Source organism: Sapajus apella, unplaced genomic scaffold (assembly GCF_009761245.1).
Source record: "Sapajus apella isolate SASKATOON/1434 unplaced genomic scaffold, GSC_monkey_1.0 scaffold3, whole genome shotgun sequence".
In the NCBI taxonomy this organism is placed as follows: domain Eukaryota; kingdom Metazoa; phylum Chordata; class Mammalia; order Primates; family Cebidae; genus Sapajus; species Sapajus apella.
Genome location: NW_022436943.1, coordinates 33,714,551 through 33,735,851, shown reverse-complemented (window position 1 = coordinate 33,735,851; position 21,301 = coordinate 33,714,551). Strand labels below are relative to the sequence as shown.

Below are 21,301 nucleotides of genomic sequence, written 5' to 3'. Positions count from 1 at the left end.
CCCAGGCGCGGTGGAGTTGCCCGAGGGCCGCAGGTGAGGGAGGCGCCCGGGAGCGGCCTCAGGCGACTGCGGCACCACGTGTCCGACCGGGGCGGAGCTGGGCGCGCCCTGGGAGCCCGGCGCAATCGGCGGCTGTGGCGGCGGCGGCGCGTTGGGGCCGCAGCAGCCGCCGCCCGCAGCCCGCGGAGGTTCAGCGCAGTCTCCTCGCTCCGTGCTCGCAGGTGCTTCCCCCTGGACGGCGGCAGCGGCGGCGCGAGGAGCCGGCGGGCGGCGCGATGGGGCCCCTCCGAGAGAGCAAGGTAAGGAGCGCGGGGCAGTGCGGGCGCTGGAGGGCGGGGAAGGCGGGCGCTGCGGGGCGAGAAGCGGGCGGGATGAGAGCTGGAGGGGTGACGTTTAGAGTCCGGGGAAAGAGGGGAGCGGGGGAGATGGGGTCCGGAGAAGGCAGGGAGCATTGCTTAGGGGTTGAGATCCAGGAGATGGGGGGGCGGTACTGGAGGACTAGATTTTGGAAACTGACATGATTGGAGGGTTAATCCCATCTCTTGAAACTGGGAGTGTGGGGTGTAGCTTTCAGTTGATGCCCTGTGTGTGAGATGTGAATGAAAGGAATCTGATGCATTCGCGACTGGGAAATGAGGACTCGAGCGTGTCAGTGACCCCGCCTCGGGTCAGGGTCTGCGGTGTGCCCAGCGGAGGGGCTGGCGCGGTGGTACCTGCTGGGCGGCAGATGTGCAGAGCGAATCCGAGGCTGGGTGCGGCTGGCGGCCCCTGGGTACAGTGGTTGCCTGAGGGCCCTCTGAAGTTCACCATTGCTGAGGTTTACCCTTCAATTCCTGCCATGTGCCGGCCTCCCAGAGGTGTTTATTTTGGCCGTGACCCTTCCTGGTTAAGTCTGAGGAAAGGAACGGTAGGTCATGTTTCGAAAGGGTGTTTGTTACCTAAGCCAAAGAGTCCCTTTTCAGTGGCAGAGGTTGGAGGAAGCCGTGGAATTTTTTGCAAAACGCTCCTCCTAGGAGTCCATTTTAATAAGGCAGAGTGGTGGTGACCCTGCAAAGCACTGGATTTGAAGTTCGTTCTACTTCTGACATGGTGTGCAGTCTTGCCTAAGCATCTCTATCCCATTTAGGCTGTTTCCTCATCTGAAAATAGGGCCATTCATTGGTGTCCTCTCTATGTACCGTCTGGTGTGTAAAGATCAAATGAGAAAATGGTTGGGAAAGCACCTTATAAGTTGGAAAACATTGTGAAAATATTACTGTTATGCATTTTTAAAACCAAGGCACGGCAGGGTATTGCATACTGAGTTTTCAAGGAGAGAGAAAAATCTCTTCTTATGGATGTCCTGTAAGGAAAACACAAACTAAAGATGATGTAAAAGGTGGAGCCATCTTCCCGAGTATCGGATTTGTGTTTGCTTTTCTGTTGGCAACAAGCCTTGTGTACTAGGATATTAATGAATAATTAAGATCCTGTCCAGAAAAGGAGGGATTTTAAAGATGATTGTGTGCAAGCTATCAGGAAATAACCGTTCCAGATATAGGGTTCGACTTTGTGAGGAGACAAGAAAACAGTAGTCAGATAGTCACAGCTAATTTAGGGAAAGCAAAATCAAAGTCTGAAGGCTATCAAGTAAGAAGCCAGAGTGCGGTGTAATAAAGAGCCTTTGGGAGGCGGAAGCTTGAATGTGATAGAAGTCAGGGTGGGAAGGTGAGTCAGGACTGGCATAGGGAAGTAGGATGCCTTCCAGCTAGTGAGTGGAAGTGTGTAGTGTGTATATGTGGGGTGTGTGTGTGTGTGTGTGTGTGTGTATGCGCCACACAGATATGTGCTTTCAGTAGATTAGAAGCGTTAGCTCAGCACAAGAGTTTTGAAGCTCATTCAGTAACTGAGATAAAAAGGACTACTCTGTGAAGACTCAGTACTGAGAAATGTGATTTCTTAGAAACTGAATCCTTGAAGGAACCCACAGGAGTTCAGAGAGGGAAATGCCTTTCCTTTTGTTTTCTTTTTTGATGTTCAATTTTGAGAAGGAGCACAGAGTGCAGCATCATGACAAGGAGATTTCTCGAAGCCGAATTCCCCGGTTGATTCTTCGGCCCCATCTGCCCCAACAACAGCACAAAGTATCCCCAGCCTCTGAGTCTCCTTTCTCTGAGGAAGAGAGCAGAGAGTTCAACCCCAGCAGCTCTGGGCGCTCAGCAAGGACCGTTAGCAGCAACAGCTTCTGCTCAGGTACAGTACCCTGGGGAAGCCACCAGAGGCGTGAAGCGTGTGCACTGCAGGTGCATTGTGAATGGGCCCCCACTGGGTCCCTTATAGCCTAGAATTACACTTCTACTGTTAGGATGAATTGTAGGTCACACATTTCTGGCTGTTGTGACCTACAAACACAGCATTTTCATATGGTTCAGTTTATTGGAACCTCACACCTGAATTTTCATGTTTTTCTAGCATATAATTTCGAATGTAAAATCTAATTTTTGTTTCTATGACTATTTTTTTTTTCATTTTTTAAATTATACTTTAAGTTCTGGGATACATGTGCAGAACGTGCAGGTTTGTTATATAGGTATACATGTGCCATGGTGGTTTGCTGTATCCATCAACCTGTCATCTACATTAGGTATTTCTCCTAATGTTATCCCTCCCCTAGCCCCCATCCCCCAACAGGCCCTGGTGGGTGATGTTCCCCTCCCTGTGCCCATGTGTTCTCATTGTTCAACTCCTGCTTATGAGTGAGAACATGCGGTGTTTGGTTTTCTGTTCCTGTGTTAGTTTCCTGAGAATGATGGTTTCCAGCTTTATCCATGTAACTGCAAAGGACATGAACCTATCCTTTTTTATGGCTGCATAGTATTCCATGGTGTATATGTGCCACATTTTCATTATCCAGTCTATCATTAATGGGCATTTGGGTTGGTTCCAAGTCTTTACTTTTGTGAATAGTGCTGCAATAAACATATGTGTTCATGTGTCTTTATAATAGAATGATTTATAATCCTTTGGATATATACCCAGTAATGGGATTGCTGGGTCAAATGGTATTTCTGGTTCTAGATCCTTGAGGAATCACCACACTGTCTTCCACACTGGTTGAACTAATTTACACTCCCACCAACTGTGTAAAAGCGTGCCTATTTCTCCACATCCCCTCCAGCATCTGTTATTTCCTGACTTTTTAATGATCGCCATTCTATGACTGTTTTTAAAAATGCATTCCTTTGTTAACTCTAGAAAAAATATTGGGTTAAATTTTATACTAGCAACCTCTATAAGCCCGTGTACCTCTAATTATGAAATTCCCCAAAAATAAAGCAACTCCTAACAAATGGGGTCAAGATCAAGGAGAGTTATAGCCCCAGGTTGGCCTGGCCTTATGGTTTAGTGGGCAAGAGCCCAGGCTTTGTGATCTGCCAAGCCTGACTATAGGAAGGGCTGGAATCCCTGGCCTGTTCACCACTTACATACTGTGTGACCTTCTGCAAGTTGCTTAACCTCCTTAAGCCTCAGTTGTTACATTCGTAAAATGAGATGATAATACTTCCCTTGTAGAGTGGCTATGAAGTTGAATGAGATCAGATACCTAAATGTCTACCTATCACAATGCCTGGCTTACAGAGGTGTTTGATAAATGCTGGTTCTCAGTACAACGAACTATGGATGTCAGTTTTGGCACATGAGTAAGAAAGTTTCCTTAAAGTTGTGAGGATATTTGATAAGGGCACAAATCTCTTGATAGTTCCTGAAGGTGCCACCATTATCACTTGACAGAGCTTGTTATTCCCATTGAAGAACATAACTTAGAAGGGCTTACATTCCTTGAGAAGTATTAGGAATTTGGGTAAAATTTAAAGGAGTGACTGTCTTATGACTAGTGAAGAATGCTTCAAAGTGGATAATTTTTTAGAACTTATTTAGGGAACATGGAACTTGAAGATTAACACGTGTGAGAGGAAACACATGACTCAAGATGCTATGATTAATGCTCTAATTTAGCAGGACATAACATTCCACTGCATTTAGGGCTCATGGCTACATTTTTCAAGGATTTTGTAAATGCAGCTTTGGATTTATTGCATACCTTCACAAAATTATTCTGTCCTCTGCATAAGTTGTATGTTGAAAATTCTGCACTGCTTACTTTTTTTTTTCCTATCTAACTCAAATTCTGTGCTTGATTTTGAAAAAAAAAAAACTATCAAAGTATTGTGTTTTAAAACTTATTTCTTACTATTTGAATCATATGAATCTAGTTTAAAATGGAAACCCACTGCTGTTTTGCTTACTATTCTCCCAAGAAGAAAACAAAAGGGTAATTGAGAAGCTATCACAGTTAATATTCTTAGAATCTAGAGTTGTATTTGCAGAATGTAATGCTGTTTACTTTAACTCTGTTTTGGAACCCAGTGTTCACTCTGGTGAGTGTGGATGAACTTGGGGCACATCATTTCAAACTGACAGAGCTTTTGTGTACATAACTCAGTTCCACATTTATTCCTGGTATTCTCTCCATGTAATCAATTGCTCTGTGACTGACTTCAGGGTGAGTAGTGTTATCAGAAAAAAAGAAAAACTTGTTCAAAACAACAACAAAAAAGGAAAACCCCAAATATATTTTAGAAAATATGAAGGCAAACCAATAAGATTATTGATTTTGGTTATGAATCATTCTCCCCCAGACCCACTTCCCGAATCATCCTCCTTCCTAGGAGACCTGTCTCCGGCTAAGGCTATAATGCTGTACATGAAAATCGAAAGTAGGTATTGATCTTTTTGCCATTAACTAGCTGAAAATTGAGTGGCAGAAGCATATAATTATGGGTATCTCTAAACAACCTTTCAATCTTGAGCCCTGCAACCTGCCTCCAGATAGGATTTCCTCCATTCCTGGGCCTCTGCCTCATCTCTCTTCATCTTCCTGTGTTGTCAATTCCCCATGGGTTGAGTCTAATGCCTTTCCCTTCCTTTTCTACAGAACTCTGATAAACCCCACAAAGGCTTTTGAGTGCTGTGCAGGCTAAAATTGACAGCAGCAAGGCCTTTGGGGGCATGTTAATGATGCTTTAGGAGGCCAGTTGGTGGGTGGAAAATAAATGGGTTTGGTACTATGGGGAGTGCTAATGCTGCAGGCAGTGAGGTAGAGAATGTAAGACATGTCCAACCAGCAGGGGGAAATCGCTCGTTTTAATCCAGCCACTCTTAACACTGAAGCCAGAATGTGTGTTCCTGGCTTAATCATGGCAGTTTGAGAGCCGGGTGCATACAAATATTTTTTAAAAATACCAGCCTCTACTAGAACAAAGCTAAAATATTTAGCAGCATCTATTCTCATCACAGCTTCACAAACTTCCAGTAATCCTCCTATATTAGCTTATCTTCTTTATAAATCATCACATTCACTCATGTAAAAGGGGCCATGCGTAATAAGGGGAATTCTTACAACCTGGTAATGAAATTATAGAGGAAGATGTCACTGCAAACACAATGAAATTTAATTTGAAAATTATATTTTCAGAACTGCAAACTGGAGACTCTTTCCCCAAATCTACATCAAAAGCATTAATTATGAAGAGCATCATATGTTCTAAAATATTTATTTTAAAAAATGTATAATGTAGCAAGCTTCATAAAAATTTACTTAATATAAAGAGTTATCCTTTATTTTGAGAATCTGGCTTCCCTATCATTTGTAATAAAACAATAATTCATGATAGTGGATGGTAGTTCTACTTCAACAAAATAAATAACAACTCAATGCTGATGTTTCCTCTACTCCACCCCAAGTTTTTCTTATAATTTACTGACCCGTGGAATTAAAAGAATAGAACTATTTCCAAAGTGATCTGTTTGTTTTTACCCACTTTCCATTTTCCCTCCCCGCTCCACTGCCTCCCTCTTGTTTTCCCATGGGAGCTTTGGCAAGGAGCATTTAATGACTTGATATTCTAAATGCTAATTTGTTATGTTGTGTCTCCCTTATTTCAATAGGAAGGAATTGTATGTGACATTTTGCAATTCATTTGGGGTGTGTCCCCAAAGAGCTCTTTTTTTTTTTTTTTTAAGAGCTTCTTCTTAGCCAAATTTCTTTGAAGATCTGCAGGTGCTTTGTGCATTTCATCAGCACATGAGTGTTTTTGTACTTGGACATCATTCTAGTCTTCAAACAGTATTCCTCAGGGTTTGTATTCAGTCTTGGTCATTGTGAGCTTAGTTGGAGACAGTTAAGTTTATACTGTATTGGAAGCCAGCCTTTATTTTGTGTGCATAGCAAGTAGAACATTGTACATTATTGATAAATATTAAATCATGCTTTATTTTAAAAAATACATAAGGAAGTACAGTTAATAGGGAGTTGGTAGAAACAAAACACCTGCTTTCCTGTTCCCTTTAAAAAAAAAAAAAAGTTTTTTGTGTTTTTAAGCCAATGTTTTGGCATAAAGTCAACCTGTCCTTCCTCCCCCATGTTTCTTGTTTTTTAACATGCATATAAGAACTGATAAAGCCCACATTTTTGGTTTGTGTTCTGGGTTTGGCCTACTGAATCTAGCCTCTATCCATTTTTCTCCCCCTTTTCTGTAAGTAGTGGATTGCGTTTGTTACTGTACCATGACCCCAGCCACTATTAGAAAAGCCGATGACCTGGGTGAGTGTGCCAGGCACATACATCAGTCACCTGACATGGTTAGCAGCATGCTGTGCATTCCTCTTTGCTTAGTTGAGGCAATAATTACCCCCTTAGAACTGAGAGGCAGATGGATTGCTGGGTTTTAAGCTAGTTCTCCTTGGGGCACCTTGTAAACATGGCAGGTGGAAAAAATTATGCAGATAGAAGACTAGTTGTTTTATGGGAGAACACTAATATCTCTGAGTTATTTTCATGTATTTTAATGCGCACACACAGATACACAGGCAAATGTGTGACATAACACATTAAAAAAAAAAAAACATGTACTGGGTCAATTTTTTAAAATGATCAAAAACCGAGGTCCTTTGCAGTCTAATCCCAAGTAAGGTGTTTGCAGAAAGTATTTTGTTATTTACGGTAGCTGAGAAGAAATCTTTCTTTGAGTGCCTATGACCTAGAGGTAATCATTGTTGCTGTTTGTGGCAAGAGCAATTAAGGCAAATTATAACCTGACTGGTGCCCTGTTGAGGCATGACAATTCCTGCAAAAATTTACCAGGCCTTGCCAAGCAAATATTTCTCCTGTGCTTTTGTCCAGTTGGGGAAACTTGGCATCTGGATACAGTGAAGCTTTGAACATGATTAGAATTGAGATGAATTGCTTAAAGTGAAGTGAGCTGTAATACCAAATTATACTATAGTTGAATGACTGCTAGCCTGCTGTGAATTTAAAAAAAAAAAGACCCTATCAATTTAGTATCACTTTAATGAGTATGAGACCTAGACAATGTTGTATAATAAATATTTCAAACGCTTAGCTGCCTTGCCACAGAAGCATGCACCTAATGAAAGAGATTACAAGCAAAAAGCATATAGGCAGTATTTCTTTGACAATGTGGTAACTGCAATTTGCCAAAAGCAAAATTTTTGCCACTTAATACAAAATCTTTGGCAGTAGGAATGGTGAAAGGTAAACATGATAGAATTGGACCATGTCTGAAAGCAAATTAAGGTACTTAACTTGAAAATCTTTTAGCTTCTAAAACACGTCTTTATGAGAATGTTTTCCAGTGTTAGAGTATGGTGTTTGCCTACTTTTAAATCCTCAGTAAAACTTGCTTAAAATTCAAATACAATAACCTTACCCAAAACTATTGCCTTGAAATGAGAGGGCTCAGAAATCTGCACTTTACAGGTTTTCCAGACAACTCTTGTGCACACTGAAGGCTGAACCTCACGTCTTTGTGTTCTGTGTGTATTTGGGGATTTGGTATGAGGAGTATGAGGGGGATGTCCAAAGTGGCATGGCAAGATGAATAAGGACCAATGATGGTAGAAATGATGGCCAGCCAGGTTGTTTAAACCAATGACCATGGGGCAAGGTGGATATGGAAGAAGGACTCCACATTCCCCAGAAATTATAGCTTCTGACTCTATCTATACTGGTCCCATGTCATTAATCATAGCCATAATATTGTTTATGTCTACATAATAGGTTTAACTTGTGTTCAGATGGTAGCAAAGTAAGGGAAAGGAGAAAGCATTTCTTTTTTTTAAATTTTCCTATTAATCCTTTCTCTGAATTTACTATATCTATACTTTTTACTATTTTACATATTCTTTTTGTGATATTGGGATGATTGGGGGGTACACTGAAAGGAGGTATGCTGACACCAAGAGTGTACCCTGAGTACCCAGTAGATACACTGAAAGAGGCAGAAAGAAAAGAGGCTGAGGCTTGAAAGTGATAGGACATTCGGCCTTTTGCAAGCCTTCACCAAAGCATGTTTATTCAGTAAGCATCTCTTAAATGCCTGCAAAGGATCAGGAATTGTGCTTAGGCTACAAAAATGAATGACACACAGGGGTTAGAAAAAGCAATTGTTTTACTGCCTTAACCCTGACACTGAAATGAATGGGGTAACAAATTATCCCATCTGGAGGGGATTCCCACACTGCTGCCTTTACTCACCCGTGTCCCAGTCCCTTTCATTCACATCCAATCCACATACACTCCTGCCTTGTAATTTGAGTTTGTTGTTCCATTTATTATTTGCATTGGCCTCTCACATTTCATTAACTCAAGGAAGAAAAGAAGCCACATTAATTAGCATGGTGTAGTAGATAAACATGAGCCTTGGCATCAGCAAACTTGAGTTAAAAGCATGAAATGAGAGGCAGAAAGGCAGGCAGGCCAGGTCATGCAAGACTTCCTATGCCATGCTCAGAACTTCTTCCATGAGCTCAAGGGTCCATACAGGAACTAGGCCGGCAATGTAAAGAGTGAGGACACCTCGGTAGAAGACAACAGCGAGAACTCTAGAACTGATGACATTTGTGCCATCATGAAAGATATTCTGAATTTTAAAAATTCATCTTTTAAACTAACTCTGTGGTACAAATAGCATGTGTACGTAGCTAAATATGGATCATGGGCTGCCATTTTACAATTTCTAAAAACATTTCAGAGCCAGTGAAGGATTTTTGGCAAGAAAGCATTATAATCCAATTTATAATTTAGAAAGTCTTCCTATTTCTGTATTGGACAGGGAGGAGGCAGGAGTGATAGGAGTCTGCCCACTTTGAAGGCCACTGCTGCAGTCTAAGTGAAGACTAGTAAATGACATGTGTGAGATTTGGGGCTAGAACAGATGGGTCTTAGTCACCAATTGCAAACGGAAAGAAAAGGGGAAGAATGTGTCTAAATCTCCACTGGATGAATACATATAGACTAGCAGGACTGGGGAGAAGGACAGGGAGTCAAGTTAATTAGTTCAATTTAGGCTTTGTTGCATTTTAGAAAAAAGGCTGGAGCCCCAAAGAGAATTCTAAGATGGTGACCAGCAGAAGTCAAGGGTGTTGATAATATTACCAGTGGCAAGTGCATGGAGGAAGAAAATTAGAGGACCAGGGGAGGATTCTGAGGTATAGCAAGAGGAGGCAGGAAAAGGAAATCAAGACACCTAAGAATGAGCATTCAGAGAGAAACCATGAGAGCCAGGTGTGACGGTGTCTCCACTTCCAAAGGAAAAGAGTTTCGAGAAATAAGTAACCAAGAGATCCAGGTATGTCTGCAAGACTAAGTAAAATGTGCATCAAATAGTACTCAAGGATCAGACCATTAGGTTTTCAGTGATCTTCCGCAGAAAGAGTGGCAGCATAAACAGTTGCAGCAAATTAGTGGTGATCAGGGGATGAGATGTATCAAACTCCCATCAGCTGAGACGTGAGTGAGAGGTAGCAAATAAAGTATAGACAATGTTTTTAAAGGGCTTAACTGGGATAGGGAACAGAAAATAGGATAAAAACAAATGTTACATTTACAGTGACAATCAGGTGTTTATCAAGAGCCAAGTATTTGATAAAGTTTTTGAACTGAGAAGTAGATAGTAAAGAATAAATCAGAGAGAGAGAGATTGAGGGAGAGAAAGATATAACAATAGTAGAGATTAACTGTAACAAGACCGAGGCAGACCAAAAAATATATATATAAATTAGCAGAAAAGAAGTAAGACTGGATGTGACTACAAATAAGTATATTTATAGATCAGAGTAGGAAGCTGAAGGATCAATTTCAATATCTAGGTTAGGTGTCCCATCTTTATGCTTTCTACATTATCTGGTTTTAAAATTTCCTTCCTTCTTTCCTTCCTTCCCTCCTTCCTTCCTTCCTTCTCTCCCTTCCTCTCTACTTCCTTTCTTCCTTCCCTCCCTTCCTCTCTTCTTCCTTCCTTTCTTCCTTCCCTCCCTTCCTCTCTCCTTCTTTCCTTCCTTCCTTTCTTCCTTCCTTCCTTCCTCTCTCTCTCTCTCTCTCTCTCTCTCTCTCTCTCTTTCTGCCTGGCAGTCTCATTCTGTCACCCAGGCTGAAGTGCAGTAGCGTGATCTTTCTTTCCTTCTTTTCTTTTTTCTTTCTTTCCTTCTCTTTCTTTCTTTCTTTCTTTTCTTTCTCTCTTTCTCTGTCTCTCATTCCTTCCTTCCTCCCTTTCTTTCTTTTTTTAAACAGAGTCTCACTCTGTCACCCAGACTGAAGTGCAGTGGCATAATCTTAGCTCACTGCAACCTCCACCTCCTGGGTTCAAGCGATTTTCATGCTTTTGCCCCGGAGTAGCTGGGACTATAGGCGCACACCATCACACCTGGCTAATTTTTGTATTTTTAGTAGAGATAGAGTTTCACCATATTGCCCAGGCTGGTCTTGAACTTCTGGCCTCAAGTGATCCATCAGCTTCAACCTCCCAAAGTGCTGGGATTACAGGCACGAGCCACCACACCTGGCTTTGTTTTAAAAATTTTTTGTTTGATTACCTGACTCACCAAGACTGTAAGCCCTATGAAGGCAGGAATGACATAGTCCCCCACCCTCCTATCAGTTGCTTAGTAAGCATTTGTTGGAATTTGGTAGAAATCATAATTATGAGAACAGAACAAGTGAATAGTTTTCTTATTTATAAAATGTATTGAGAGCAGAGCACTATCTTAGTAGTCGGGGAAATAAGACAACTAGAAAATTACTCAGTACTCTATTAAATAGTTTGGTTAGATGAAGGTGACACTCTTGTCCTGAGGAATTTAGCATCTCTAAATGTCAGAAAGAGTAAGCTCCACAATAGAACCATGACCCTAGTGTTGTGGGCATCTAGAAGGGAGGTTTCTTGCTAAGAAAACCAGAAAATGCCCCACTCAAGAGCTGTCACATAAGCAAGGCTTTGAAGGTTGTGAGGAAGTTTGAGAAGCTAAGCACAAAATTGCAAAGAGAGAGATTAATGTGGGTAAAAGCAGAGACCTAAAAGTGCAGGGTATATTTAGGGAGCAGTGAGGAGCACTGTCTTTTCTAATTGTTATTTTTCAGTCACAAAAAAAAAAAAAAAAAAAAAAAAAAAAAAAAAAAAAAAAAAAAAAAACAGAAAAACGAGCAGCCAATATTACAATCAAAAAAGCAATTATGGCTGATTGCAGTGGCTCATGCCTGTAATCCCAGCACTTTGGGAAGCCGAGGCTGCCAGGTCACTTGAGGCCAGTAGTTAGAGATCAGCCTGGCCAGCATGGTGAAACTCTATCTCTACAAAAAATGCAAAAATTAGCCAGGTGCAATGGCACACACCTGTAATTCAGCTACTTGGGAGGCTGGGGCATGAGAATCACTTGAGCCCGAGAAGGGGAGGCTGCAGTGAGCCAAGATTACGCTCCTGCACTCTAGGTGGGGTGATAGAGCAAGACTGTCTAAAAAAAAAAAGATAATTAGTAAAGGCCACATATTCATGTTTCCCAGGACTCTGATTTGACACTAGTTACTACCCCACCCCACCCTCCAGGTGGATTTTATTCTGAGAAAGCCCCAGTCTCCTCCCACTGACTAGAGCAGAAAGTGACTCCTGACCTGGTGCCCCAGCCACTGCTGGAAACATTCCTCTTGTTCTGAAGCTTCCCTGCCTGCTGCTTGGCTCCTCTGGCTCCAGAAGGAGACCTGTTATTTCAAGTTAACTGCTCTGTCTTTTTAGGGAACCCAAACCAAGTTTCCAAATGCACACCTGTGCTATCATTGAGACCACACAGCATTCACCCATCCCATTAGAAACAACAGCCTTCAACTTTTCCCTGCTCAGTGTGGATTTTCTCTGGGATCTGCCTCTTTACCAGCTGGCTCAGCCTTTATTCTTTTTTGTGTGTGGGTGACCAGGCAGATAGGATCACTGTTAGAGACTGACCTACCTCTCAGAATTCTTAAGACCCTCTGGATCCTAGGCTCCCCTTCTATTGATTCTGGAGTGTTTATGAGAATTATATTTCTTTAATGCTAATTATGTTTTTATTTTTACATTCAGAAGTAACAAAAATGCATTTATTATAAAATATGTTATACAAACACGTATATCAAACTGGAGCTAATCACATTTGTATGATGTGTTTTGTTTTGCTTTTTGCCAAAGTGAAATTATGCTATATTGATCTGTGATCCTTTGTGTTCATTAAGCAAGTATTTATTCAAAATTTATTGTGTGCAAGGCGCTCTTCTAGTAGCTGAGGTAGAACAATGAGCAATACTGACATGGCTCCCCCTGCCCTCAAAAAATGCATATTCCAGGCAGGACCCGTACCTGCCATTGCTTGTCAGCACAAGGAAATCCCCTCATTCATTGTAGTGACAGCATGGCGTGTCTCTCTATGGAGGACCATAATATATTCAACCATTCTTCTGTGGATGGACATTTTGTCTATGAGGCTAACTTTCATAAGTTAGAATTTTATATTATGAATGTCATTGGAATTAGACTATATTTTTTCTGTTACTATTTTCTTCCTTTGTTCCCCTTTTAAAAATAAGTTTTATGATATGTTATTTAAAACCATTATTTTTTTCAAAATAGAAAAAACTCAGACGTACCAATTACATAAACTGTATAATGAACAGTGCTTTTTTTTAAATATTTTCCATTTTTATCCCTTACTCTATCTTGACCATTACCATGTTCAGATTCTCACTGTGAAGAAAAGTGGAAAAGAAAGGAAAAACTATTCACATTGCTGTAAGACAACTCACTTTAATTCAGATGTCCTTAAAGTGGTTTGTAGTTACTTTATTATAAGTTTTTCAAGAGCTGAAGAACTAGCTTCTTGGGGCTGGGCATGGTGGCTCATGCCTGTACTCCCAGCACTTTGGGAGGCTGAGGCAGGCAGATCATCTGAGGTTAGGAATTTGAGACCAGACTGGCCAACATGGTAAAACCCCGACTTTACTAAAAATCAACCTAGCATGGTGGCAGGTGCCTGTAATTCCAGCCATTCATGAGGCTGAAGCAGGAACATGCTTGAACATGGGAGGGGAAGGTTACAGTGAGCCGAGACTGTGTCACTGCACTCCAGCCTGGGCGACAAGAGCAAAACTCTGCCTCAAAAAAAAAAAAAAAAAGAAAGAAAGAAAAAGAAAAATTAGCTTCTTGGCCTCTGTCTGTCTCTCTTCCTCTCTTATTCACTTCCTATCTTTGTAGTTCTGCTTCTTCCCCTCTCCTTCATGTTCTCCTGCCAAGGAAACTTAAAAAAAATAATTCAGCCTTTATAAAGGCATGGCCTAGAAACTGCAAATAAACCCAAAATGCTAAGGAGAGGGAAGGTCAGAAAGATTTGTATCATGTCTATTTTGGAAAGATCATAACTATATGAAAGAAAGAATAAGATAAAGTTCTCCTGACGGACAAATTCACAACCCCCATGCCAGGGTTCACCTTTCTCCTGGCAGTGATAGAGTCACCCCCTGTTTCCCAATTTCAACACCAACTCCTCCCTCACCATAACATCTAGGTAGATTCATTACTCATTCTACATTAAATATTTGGGCCAAGTATTTTCTCCTCCAAATTCCTTCTTCAGGGGCTGCTAGTGCAAATCAAACAACTTAATGCTTGGTAGAAACCACGTACTAGGCCGTTGTTCCAGAGAGAGAGCACAGAGTCCTCTGCAGAAATGGAGCTTACCTCACCTGGCCCTGCATCCTCCCTTACTGCCCAGGGCTTCATCAGAGTGACTTTTATGGGCGCACTCGAAGCTCCAAAATAGCTCAGAAATCCTGGGAATGTTTATCCGTGAAGTGATTATTTTGTCTCCAAGAAACAAGGAAAGCACTCAGTAAATAATTACTCCACTCTCCACTCCGCTTTTGTAGATATAAGTTACATGTCTTAGTGTGAGGTGTTCATTTCAGTCACTCTGACAAGCTAATTTCCATTGGCACATATGCACTCTCCATCTATAAAGAAAAAGAAGCTTCTTTCCTTCTTTACAACTTCCCTTCATTTGCAAAAGACTCCCACCCCCTATTTCTCTGCTCCTGTTCATGGCAAAACCTCTCCAAAATCCTGGCTCCATAATGTGTCCAGGCAAGCATGTGAGTGACTATGTTGCCAAATCTAATATTCCCCTTGTCTGCCCTCATTTTCCTTGACCTCTCAGCAGCACTCAACATAATTAAACAGGCCCCTCTCCTAGGAAAGATTTTCCTCCCTGGCTTCTGTGAACCACCCCGCTGAGCTTTCCTCCTGCCTGTCAAGTCACCTTCTTGGCCCTCTTCTTCTCCTGCCTTCCCCAAGGCCTGTGTCTTTCAATGTCTCACCTGTAGGGTGGTGATGCTCCAGACCTCCCCTCTGGGCTGCAGGCTCACTTATCCAAGTGCCTACTTGATATCTCCAAGATCATGTTTAATTTGTGTCTCAAATGTCTTATATCAAAATGAGAATTCTTGATTTCACCCTCTACACATTCATAAACCCATTTTCCTCCAATTCAGAAATAACTGCCATATACTAACTGTTTAAGAAAAAATCCTAGAAGACATTCTTGAGCCTTTCCATTTTTCCTTACTGTAAATAAATGCTTTCAATTATTTTTCCAAATTTATCTCAAATGTGTCTACTTTTCTCAATTTTCATTACTACCACTCAAGTCAAACCTCTGTTACCTCTCATTTCTACTATGGTAGTAGCCTCCAAAGGGGTTTATTTGCTTCTTCCTTTCATTCTTAAAGGGACCATACAGCATAGTGATTAACAAAGAGACAGACTCTGGAGTTAGCCTCTCTGGCTTCATACTACAACTCTGCCACTTACTGATTACAAGCTTGGGCAGGTGGTGTAAACATTAGCGCTAGTTCCATATGACCACTGCCAATCAGGATGACAATAGTGCCTATCTCAGAGGAATATTAGATTAAGTTAGTTAAGTATTAGATTAAGTTAGTTAACACTTGTGTTAAGTGTTTAGAACAGTGCTTGGTAGTTAATAGGCACTCAGTAAATATTAGCTAGATATATTATTACGGATTCAGTCCTTTCTCCGTTATAAGCACAGACCAAACTTTCGTTATCTCATGCTTAGTGCACACTGCAGTTTCTGTTGCACTTATGATAAACTTATAGATTCCTGACCTACAATTCTGCACTACTTGGGCTTCTGCCTGCCTTTGCCCTCATCATCATTCTCTCCCCCATTGCTCTTCCTCTTTTTTGTTTCTGTAATGCACCATATTCCTGCCTCAGAGCTTTTTGTACTTATTCTCTGTGCCTGGAATTATTTTCCCTGTTTTCTCTGCCTTTTCTGTGATTATTTCCTTCTCATTTTCTGGTTTAGGGTCAAATGACCTCTTCAGGAGCCTTCTATGACAATATATCTGATGAAGTAGCTTCCCACCTCCCATGTATATCACCGGGCATACTATATTAACAGTAAATCCCAAACATCTTTTTTTTTTTTTTTTTTTAAGATGGATCTCGCTCTGTCAGCCAGACTGGAGTGCAGTGGCACGACCTCGGCTGACTGCAGCCTTGACCTCCTGGGTTCCAGCAATCCTCCCACTTCAGCCTTCTGCATAACTGGGACTATGAACATGCCTAGCTAACTTTTTAAAAATTATTTTTTGTAGAGATAAGGGTCTCTGGCTGGGTGCAGTGGCTCATGCCTATAATCCCAGGAATTTGAAAGGCTGAGGTGGAAGGATTACTTGAGCCCAGGAGATCTCACTGGGCAACATAGTGAGATCACATTTACAAAAAAAGAAAAAAATTAGCCAGGTATTGTGGCACACACCTTTTGGTCCCAGTTACATGGGAGGCTGAGGTGGGAGAATCACCTGGGCCCAGGAGGTAGAGGTTGCAGTCAGCCCTGATCATGTCACTATACTCCAGCCTGGGTGACAGAGTGAGACCCTGTTTCGAAAAAAAAGATATGATTTCTCCACATTGCCCAGGCTGGTCTCAAACTCCTGAGCTCAAGCTGTCCTCCCACCTTGGCCTCCCAAAGGGATTATAGGCATGAGCTACCACTCCTGCACCTGGCCCTAAAACATCTTTTTATGTATTTTTTAACTTATTAACTGTTTCTCCTCAACATTAGAATGTGAACTTGTTAAAAACAAAGATCTTAGTGTCTCACTCATTATTACCTCCCTTATATCTAGAATAATATCTGACACACAGTAGGATATCAATAATTATTTGTAGAAAAAATAAGTGGATGGATGGATGAGATTCATACACTTCAACATCAGCCACTGATTAGTGATATATTGTATAATACTGAAGCAGATTTTAGAGCTTTGTAGATCTCTGAGCTCTCACTACAAAAAGATGCTAAAATTGGGTGAAGGAAGAGAAATTCAAGGTTTGCTATTGAAAACCTAGAATGCAAAATTATCAAAATGGCACACATTTTATATGGCTACATATGTTTAGGCAGGAATACTGGAAACAACTAGAAAGAGTTTCTTGCTCACATTTCTGTGGTCTGTTTATTATGGGATGACTTCTTTCTAACAGCTTCCTTTGTCTGTTTTTAATTTGGGCATTCCCAGAATTGCTGATGTTTCCTCTTGGAACAAACATAAGTTGGAAATTTTAGAAAACAGCTAGCTTATGGTGGTGAGTAAAACAGGCACTTTGTAAGACAAACCTTAGTTTGAATCCTGAGTCAATTGCCCAGCAGCTCTGTGCCCATGAAATTTTTAACCTCTCTGAGCCTCCATTTTCCCAACAGTAACATATTATTAAAATTATATGTTAATAATTAATGTGTTTGCCACATGAGAGGTACTTAATAAGTGTTAGTTTTCTTGCCTTACCTGTATCCTTTCAGTGCATACAAATGCACTGAATGGTTTGTGGTAAGAATTTCACATGGTTTATATTAATCATGAGTTTAAGCTGTGACATTTTATCTCTCTCCATTAAATTATCTTCAAAAATACTAGTATCTGGAGCAATAAGCGTAATAAGAGCTGTATTAGTGTCTGACACATAGTAGACATTCAATAAATATTTGTTGAATGGATGAATAAGTAGTCAGTAAATGCTTCCATTGTTCATGAGAATCAACTAGATTTCCTTATAGCTTAAAATAATGTTTCTTTAAACTAGCAGTAACTTCCCTGCCCCCCCAAATTATACAACAGAACATTGAACAGAATCAAACCATAACTGAATGTTTCAAGACATTATGGCACAAAATCATATTTTCCTCCACTGATGTTATTTTTAAGTGTCTTCTGGAATTGTTTAGTTCAACATTTTTGAAAACTAGTGGGCTCTGAGATCTAAATTCAAAAAGGAGCCAGCAGTTTTAGAGATGCCTCTTAAACTTTGAAGAAATATTTTATTAATAGTTGTAATTTTTAGAACTTGGTGTTTTATTCTCACATATGATTGGTGTAAGAAGACTATTTTTGAGACAGGTTCTTACTCAGACACCCAGGCTGGAGTGCCGTGGTGAGATCTTGGCTCACTGCAACCTCCGCCCCCAGAGCTCAAGAATCCTCCCACCTCAGTGTTCAGAGTAGCTGGGACTACAGGTATGCACCACCATGCCCAACTAATTTTTGTATTTTTTGTAAAGTCTAGGTTTCACCATGTTGCTTAGGCTGGTCTCGAATTCCTGGGTTTTCAAGCAATCTGCCAGCCTCAGCAAGAAGATTTTAGAAGGGACTTGGTTATCAGAATTGCCACCAAATGTGTTTGATGGCATTGGTTTTTAGGTACTTTTGTTAAATTATCAGTAAAGTTTATGATATGCACATGCACACTTTGGGCAATCTATTATTCTGAAATATATATATGAATTATGCAAGAAGTATTGCTTTCAAATTTTCATCATAAAAGCGTTGCAAAGTAATGTGGATAGACTTCCTTAAAATTACAATATTAGTAATAAAGTTAGCATCTAACCCTCACACCACATTTTAAAGTGGATTCCAAATGGAATTAATTTAAATGAAAAGTGAAACTATAAATATCTAGGAGAAAGTATAGGGAAATATTTAGTTGATCTTTGAATTAAAAAAGAACATTCTAAGCATAAAAGTATTGGAAGAAATCACAAAGGAACATACGGAGAGATTTGATAGAATGGAGCAAGGTTTGAATGTCAAAAACATTATAAAGTTAAAAGCAAACAACAAACAGTGAAATATGACAAAGGGTTGATACCTTTAATATATAAAGATTTCTTACATATCAATAAGAAAACCTGAACATCCAAACAAAAATTATCAAGGACTTGAACAATTCATAGAATAAATTTAAAAGATCAATGAACAAAGACATTGAGCTTCACAATTAAATACATGTAAATAAAGACATGAAAAATTTATTTTTGATTAACTTGAAAGATGTAAACCAAATAATATTTAGTATTGGCAGGTATTTAGTAAGTGCAGTATGTTCATGCAATAATAGGAATATAAGTTGTTTCAAACTTCTCGGAAGTTTTAGTAATTCCACTAGACATACATTTTATGAACTCATCAAAGATTTGCCCAAGGATGTATCTATAATATGTGTATTAAAGCAATTTTTAAAATAGTGAGAAAAATTAAAACAAACTAATATTTCTTACAGGAAGTGTTGTTCTTAAAAATACTATGTTCAGCTGGGTACAGTGGCTCACACTTGTAATCACAGCATTTTGGGAGCCAAGGTGGGAGGACCACTTAAGTTCAGGAGCTTGAGGCCAGCCTGGCCAACAAAGCAAGACTCTGTCTCTACAAAAAAATAAAAATAAAAATAAGCTGGGCACAGTGATGTGAGCCTGTAGTTCCAGCTACTAGGGAAACTGAGGTGAAATAATCACTTGAGCCAGGAGTTGGAATCTGCAGTGAGATATAAGTGTTCCACTGCACTCCAGCCTCGGCAGCAGAGCGAGGCTCTGTCTGAAAATAAACAAATTTTTAAAATGCTGTTTATATCTATTTCAAATCAGTACTCCTTTAAAATAATGTTTTCAAGAAATCAAATAAAATGTTTTCAAACTTTTAAACAGCATACTCAAAAATAGAAAATAGTGCAGTAAACTGTCATGTGTTTATTACCTACTTATCTAGATTAAATGATAGCAGGATATTGCTGTATTTGTTATGTTTCTCTTTTCTTTGCAGAGGCATTTTAAAGCAAATCTCCAGACATCATGTCATTTCTTGCCTACCAACATACCTCATCATGCATAACTTTTTTTAAAAAAAAGCACATTTTCTTGCATATTCACAGTGCCATTTTAATTTCTAACATAACATAATTCCTTCATCCCATAGAGAACAATAAAATATCCCAGACTTTCTCAAAAGTGCCTGTTTGCTTTTTTGTGTTATCATTTAACCCAGAAGTCAACAAACTTTTTCTAGAAAGGGCCAGCTAGTAAATATTTTTGACATGGGCTAGATGGCCTGTGTTGCAATTATTCAACTCCCCACCATTGTAGCCTTGAAAGCCACCATAGATAATACATAAAGGAGTGGGCATGGCTGTGTTCCAATAACAATTTATTTGCAAAAACAGGCAGTGGACCAAATTTGCCCCATAGGCTGCAGTTTGACAATCTCTAATTTAACTCATATTCTATTTTCTATATATTTCGTAAGCTGAACATTAGCTTTAAAGCCTTGATTGGATTTGGGGGCAATTGTGTGTTTGTGTGTGGTAAGAATTCTTCATAGGGAGGGCTGGGTGCCTCATCTCACATCCCATCAGAGGGGTTTTCCCACTGTTGGTGATGGGAAGAACACTCGGTGAGTACATTTGGGTATGGCCTGATCCCTCCACTGTAAACTCTCTATTAGCTTTTGTTTAATGGTTCCATCTATTACATTTGTTGCCTAAATCAATTATTTCATTCCATGTTGCAAAATAGTAATTTTCTATTTCTGTTATTCCATCTGTTTTCATTAACCAGAATGCTTTTTAAGGACAAACTTTGGAATAACAATGAGGGATTTCAGTCACACTGAGATACAGGTTATTAGGAATAATTTTTGCAATAAAAATATATGCTAATTATTTCTTTCCTTTTAATTGCCAATTTTGAATATAAAGAATTGGTCCTTGGATCATTTCCAGTGATGTCTAGGGAGTTGGGCATTTTGGGGATAAAAGGGGCCTTTCTCTATCTCTATAGTGTGTTTTCTTATATGATCATGAACTCAGATTTTTTTATATCTACAATGATTATTGGTCACTTGCATTTATTATTATTTTTGGTACTCAAATTATTTTATTGTTGACCAATGGGGACTCCTTCGTGTTAGTTCCCGTTAGTCTTTAATAGCTTCTTTCTTTCTTGCCTAGCAAGTTCCAGGGAGAAATTTTCAATGACAGATTAGGAAACTGTTTATAACATATGTTGAAAAAATGATAAAGCAAAAAGCAAATAGGCAAGCAAACTGTATTCACAAAATATTTTTCTTGATAACACAATTATAGGAGCATAGTATGACTTTATTTTCTTCTTTACTTATTTGTACTCTTCTGCACTTCGAATTTCCTACAATGAGAATTGTTAGTTTTATAATTAAAAAGTTAAGCTGAAATTTTAACAACCTCAACAGATTTAATTTAATTTAGCAAGTACATTTAAAATGAGATTCAAAGTACTTTTAAAGTACTTAGGCCCATATATTTCAGAATTGTAATTGCATAATTATTAACTATGTCCTATATTTCAAACATCTTATAATGTAAAGAGAGAGGAGTTAAATCAGTTTTTTAACAACATCTAAGCTACAAAATTGTAATAGTTGCTGACTTCTCCCCATCTGTCTTTATAGACCTTAGCATATTTTTTATTTTCTTGATGGCAATTTGGAAACTATCCCATTCCACAGGAGTGTGTGTGTGTGTGTGTGTGTGTGTGTGTGTGTGTGTGTGTGTGT

General features: G+C 39.7%; 1 protein-coding gene across 7 annotated transcripts in view; it reads left to right on the top strand.

Annotated features, from left to right (window-relative positions):
* Nucleotides 1-21,301, top strand: part of SYBU (syntabulin) — a 114,124-nt gene that overhangs the window by 42,619 nt on the left and 50,204 nt on the right. For 3 of the 7 annotated variants that reach the window (XM_032252084.1, XM_032252075.1, XM_032252116.1), the window contains exons 2-3: nt 222-299; nt 2,028-2,232. In XM_032252084.1, the coding sequence (XP_032107975.1) occupies nt 276-299; nt 2,028-2,232 (229 nt within the window). In that variant the 5' untranslated portion in view covers nt 222-275. Of the gene's footprint in view, nt 1-190; nt 300-2,027; nt 2,233-21,301 lie in introns of those variants that run through there. The other 4 variants (XM_032252066.1, XM_032252099.1, XM_032252093.1 and 1 more) reach the window with 3 other exon arrangements.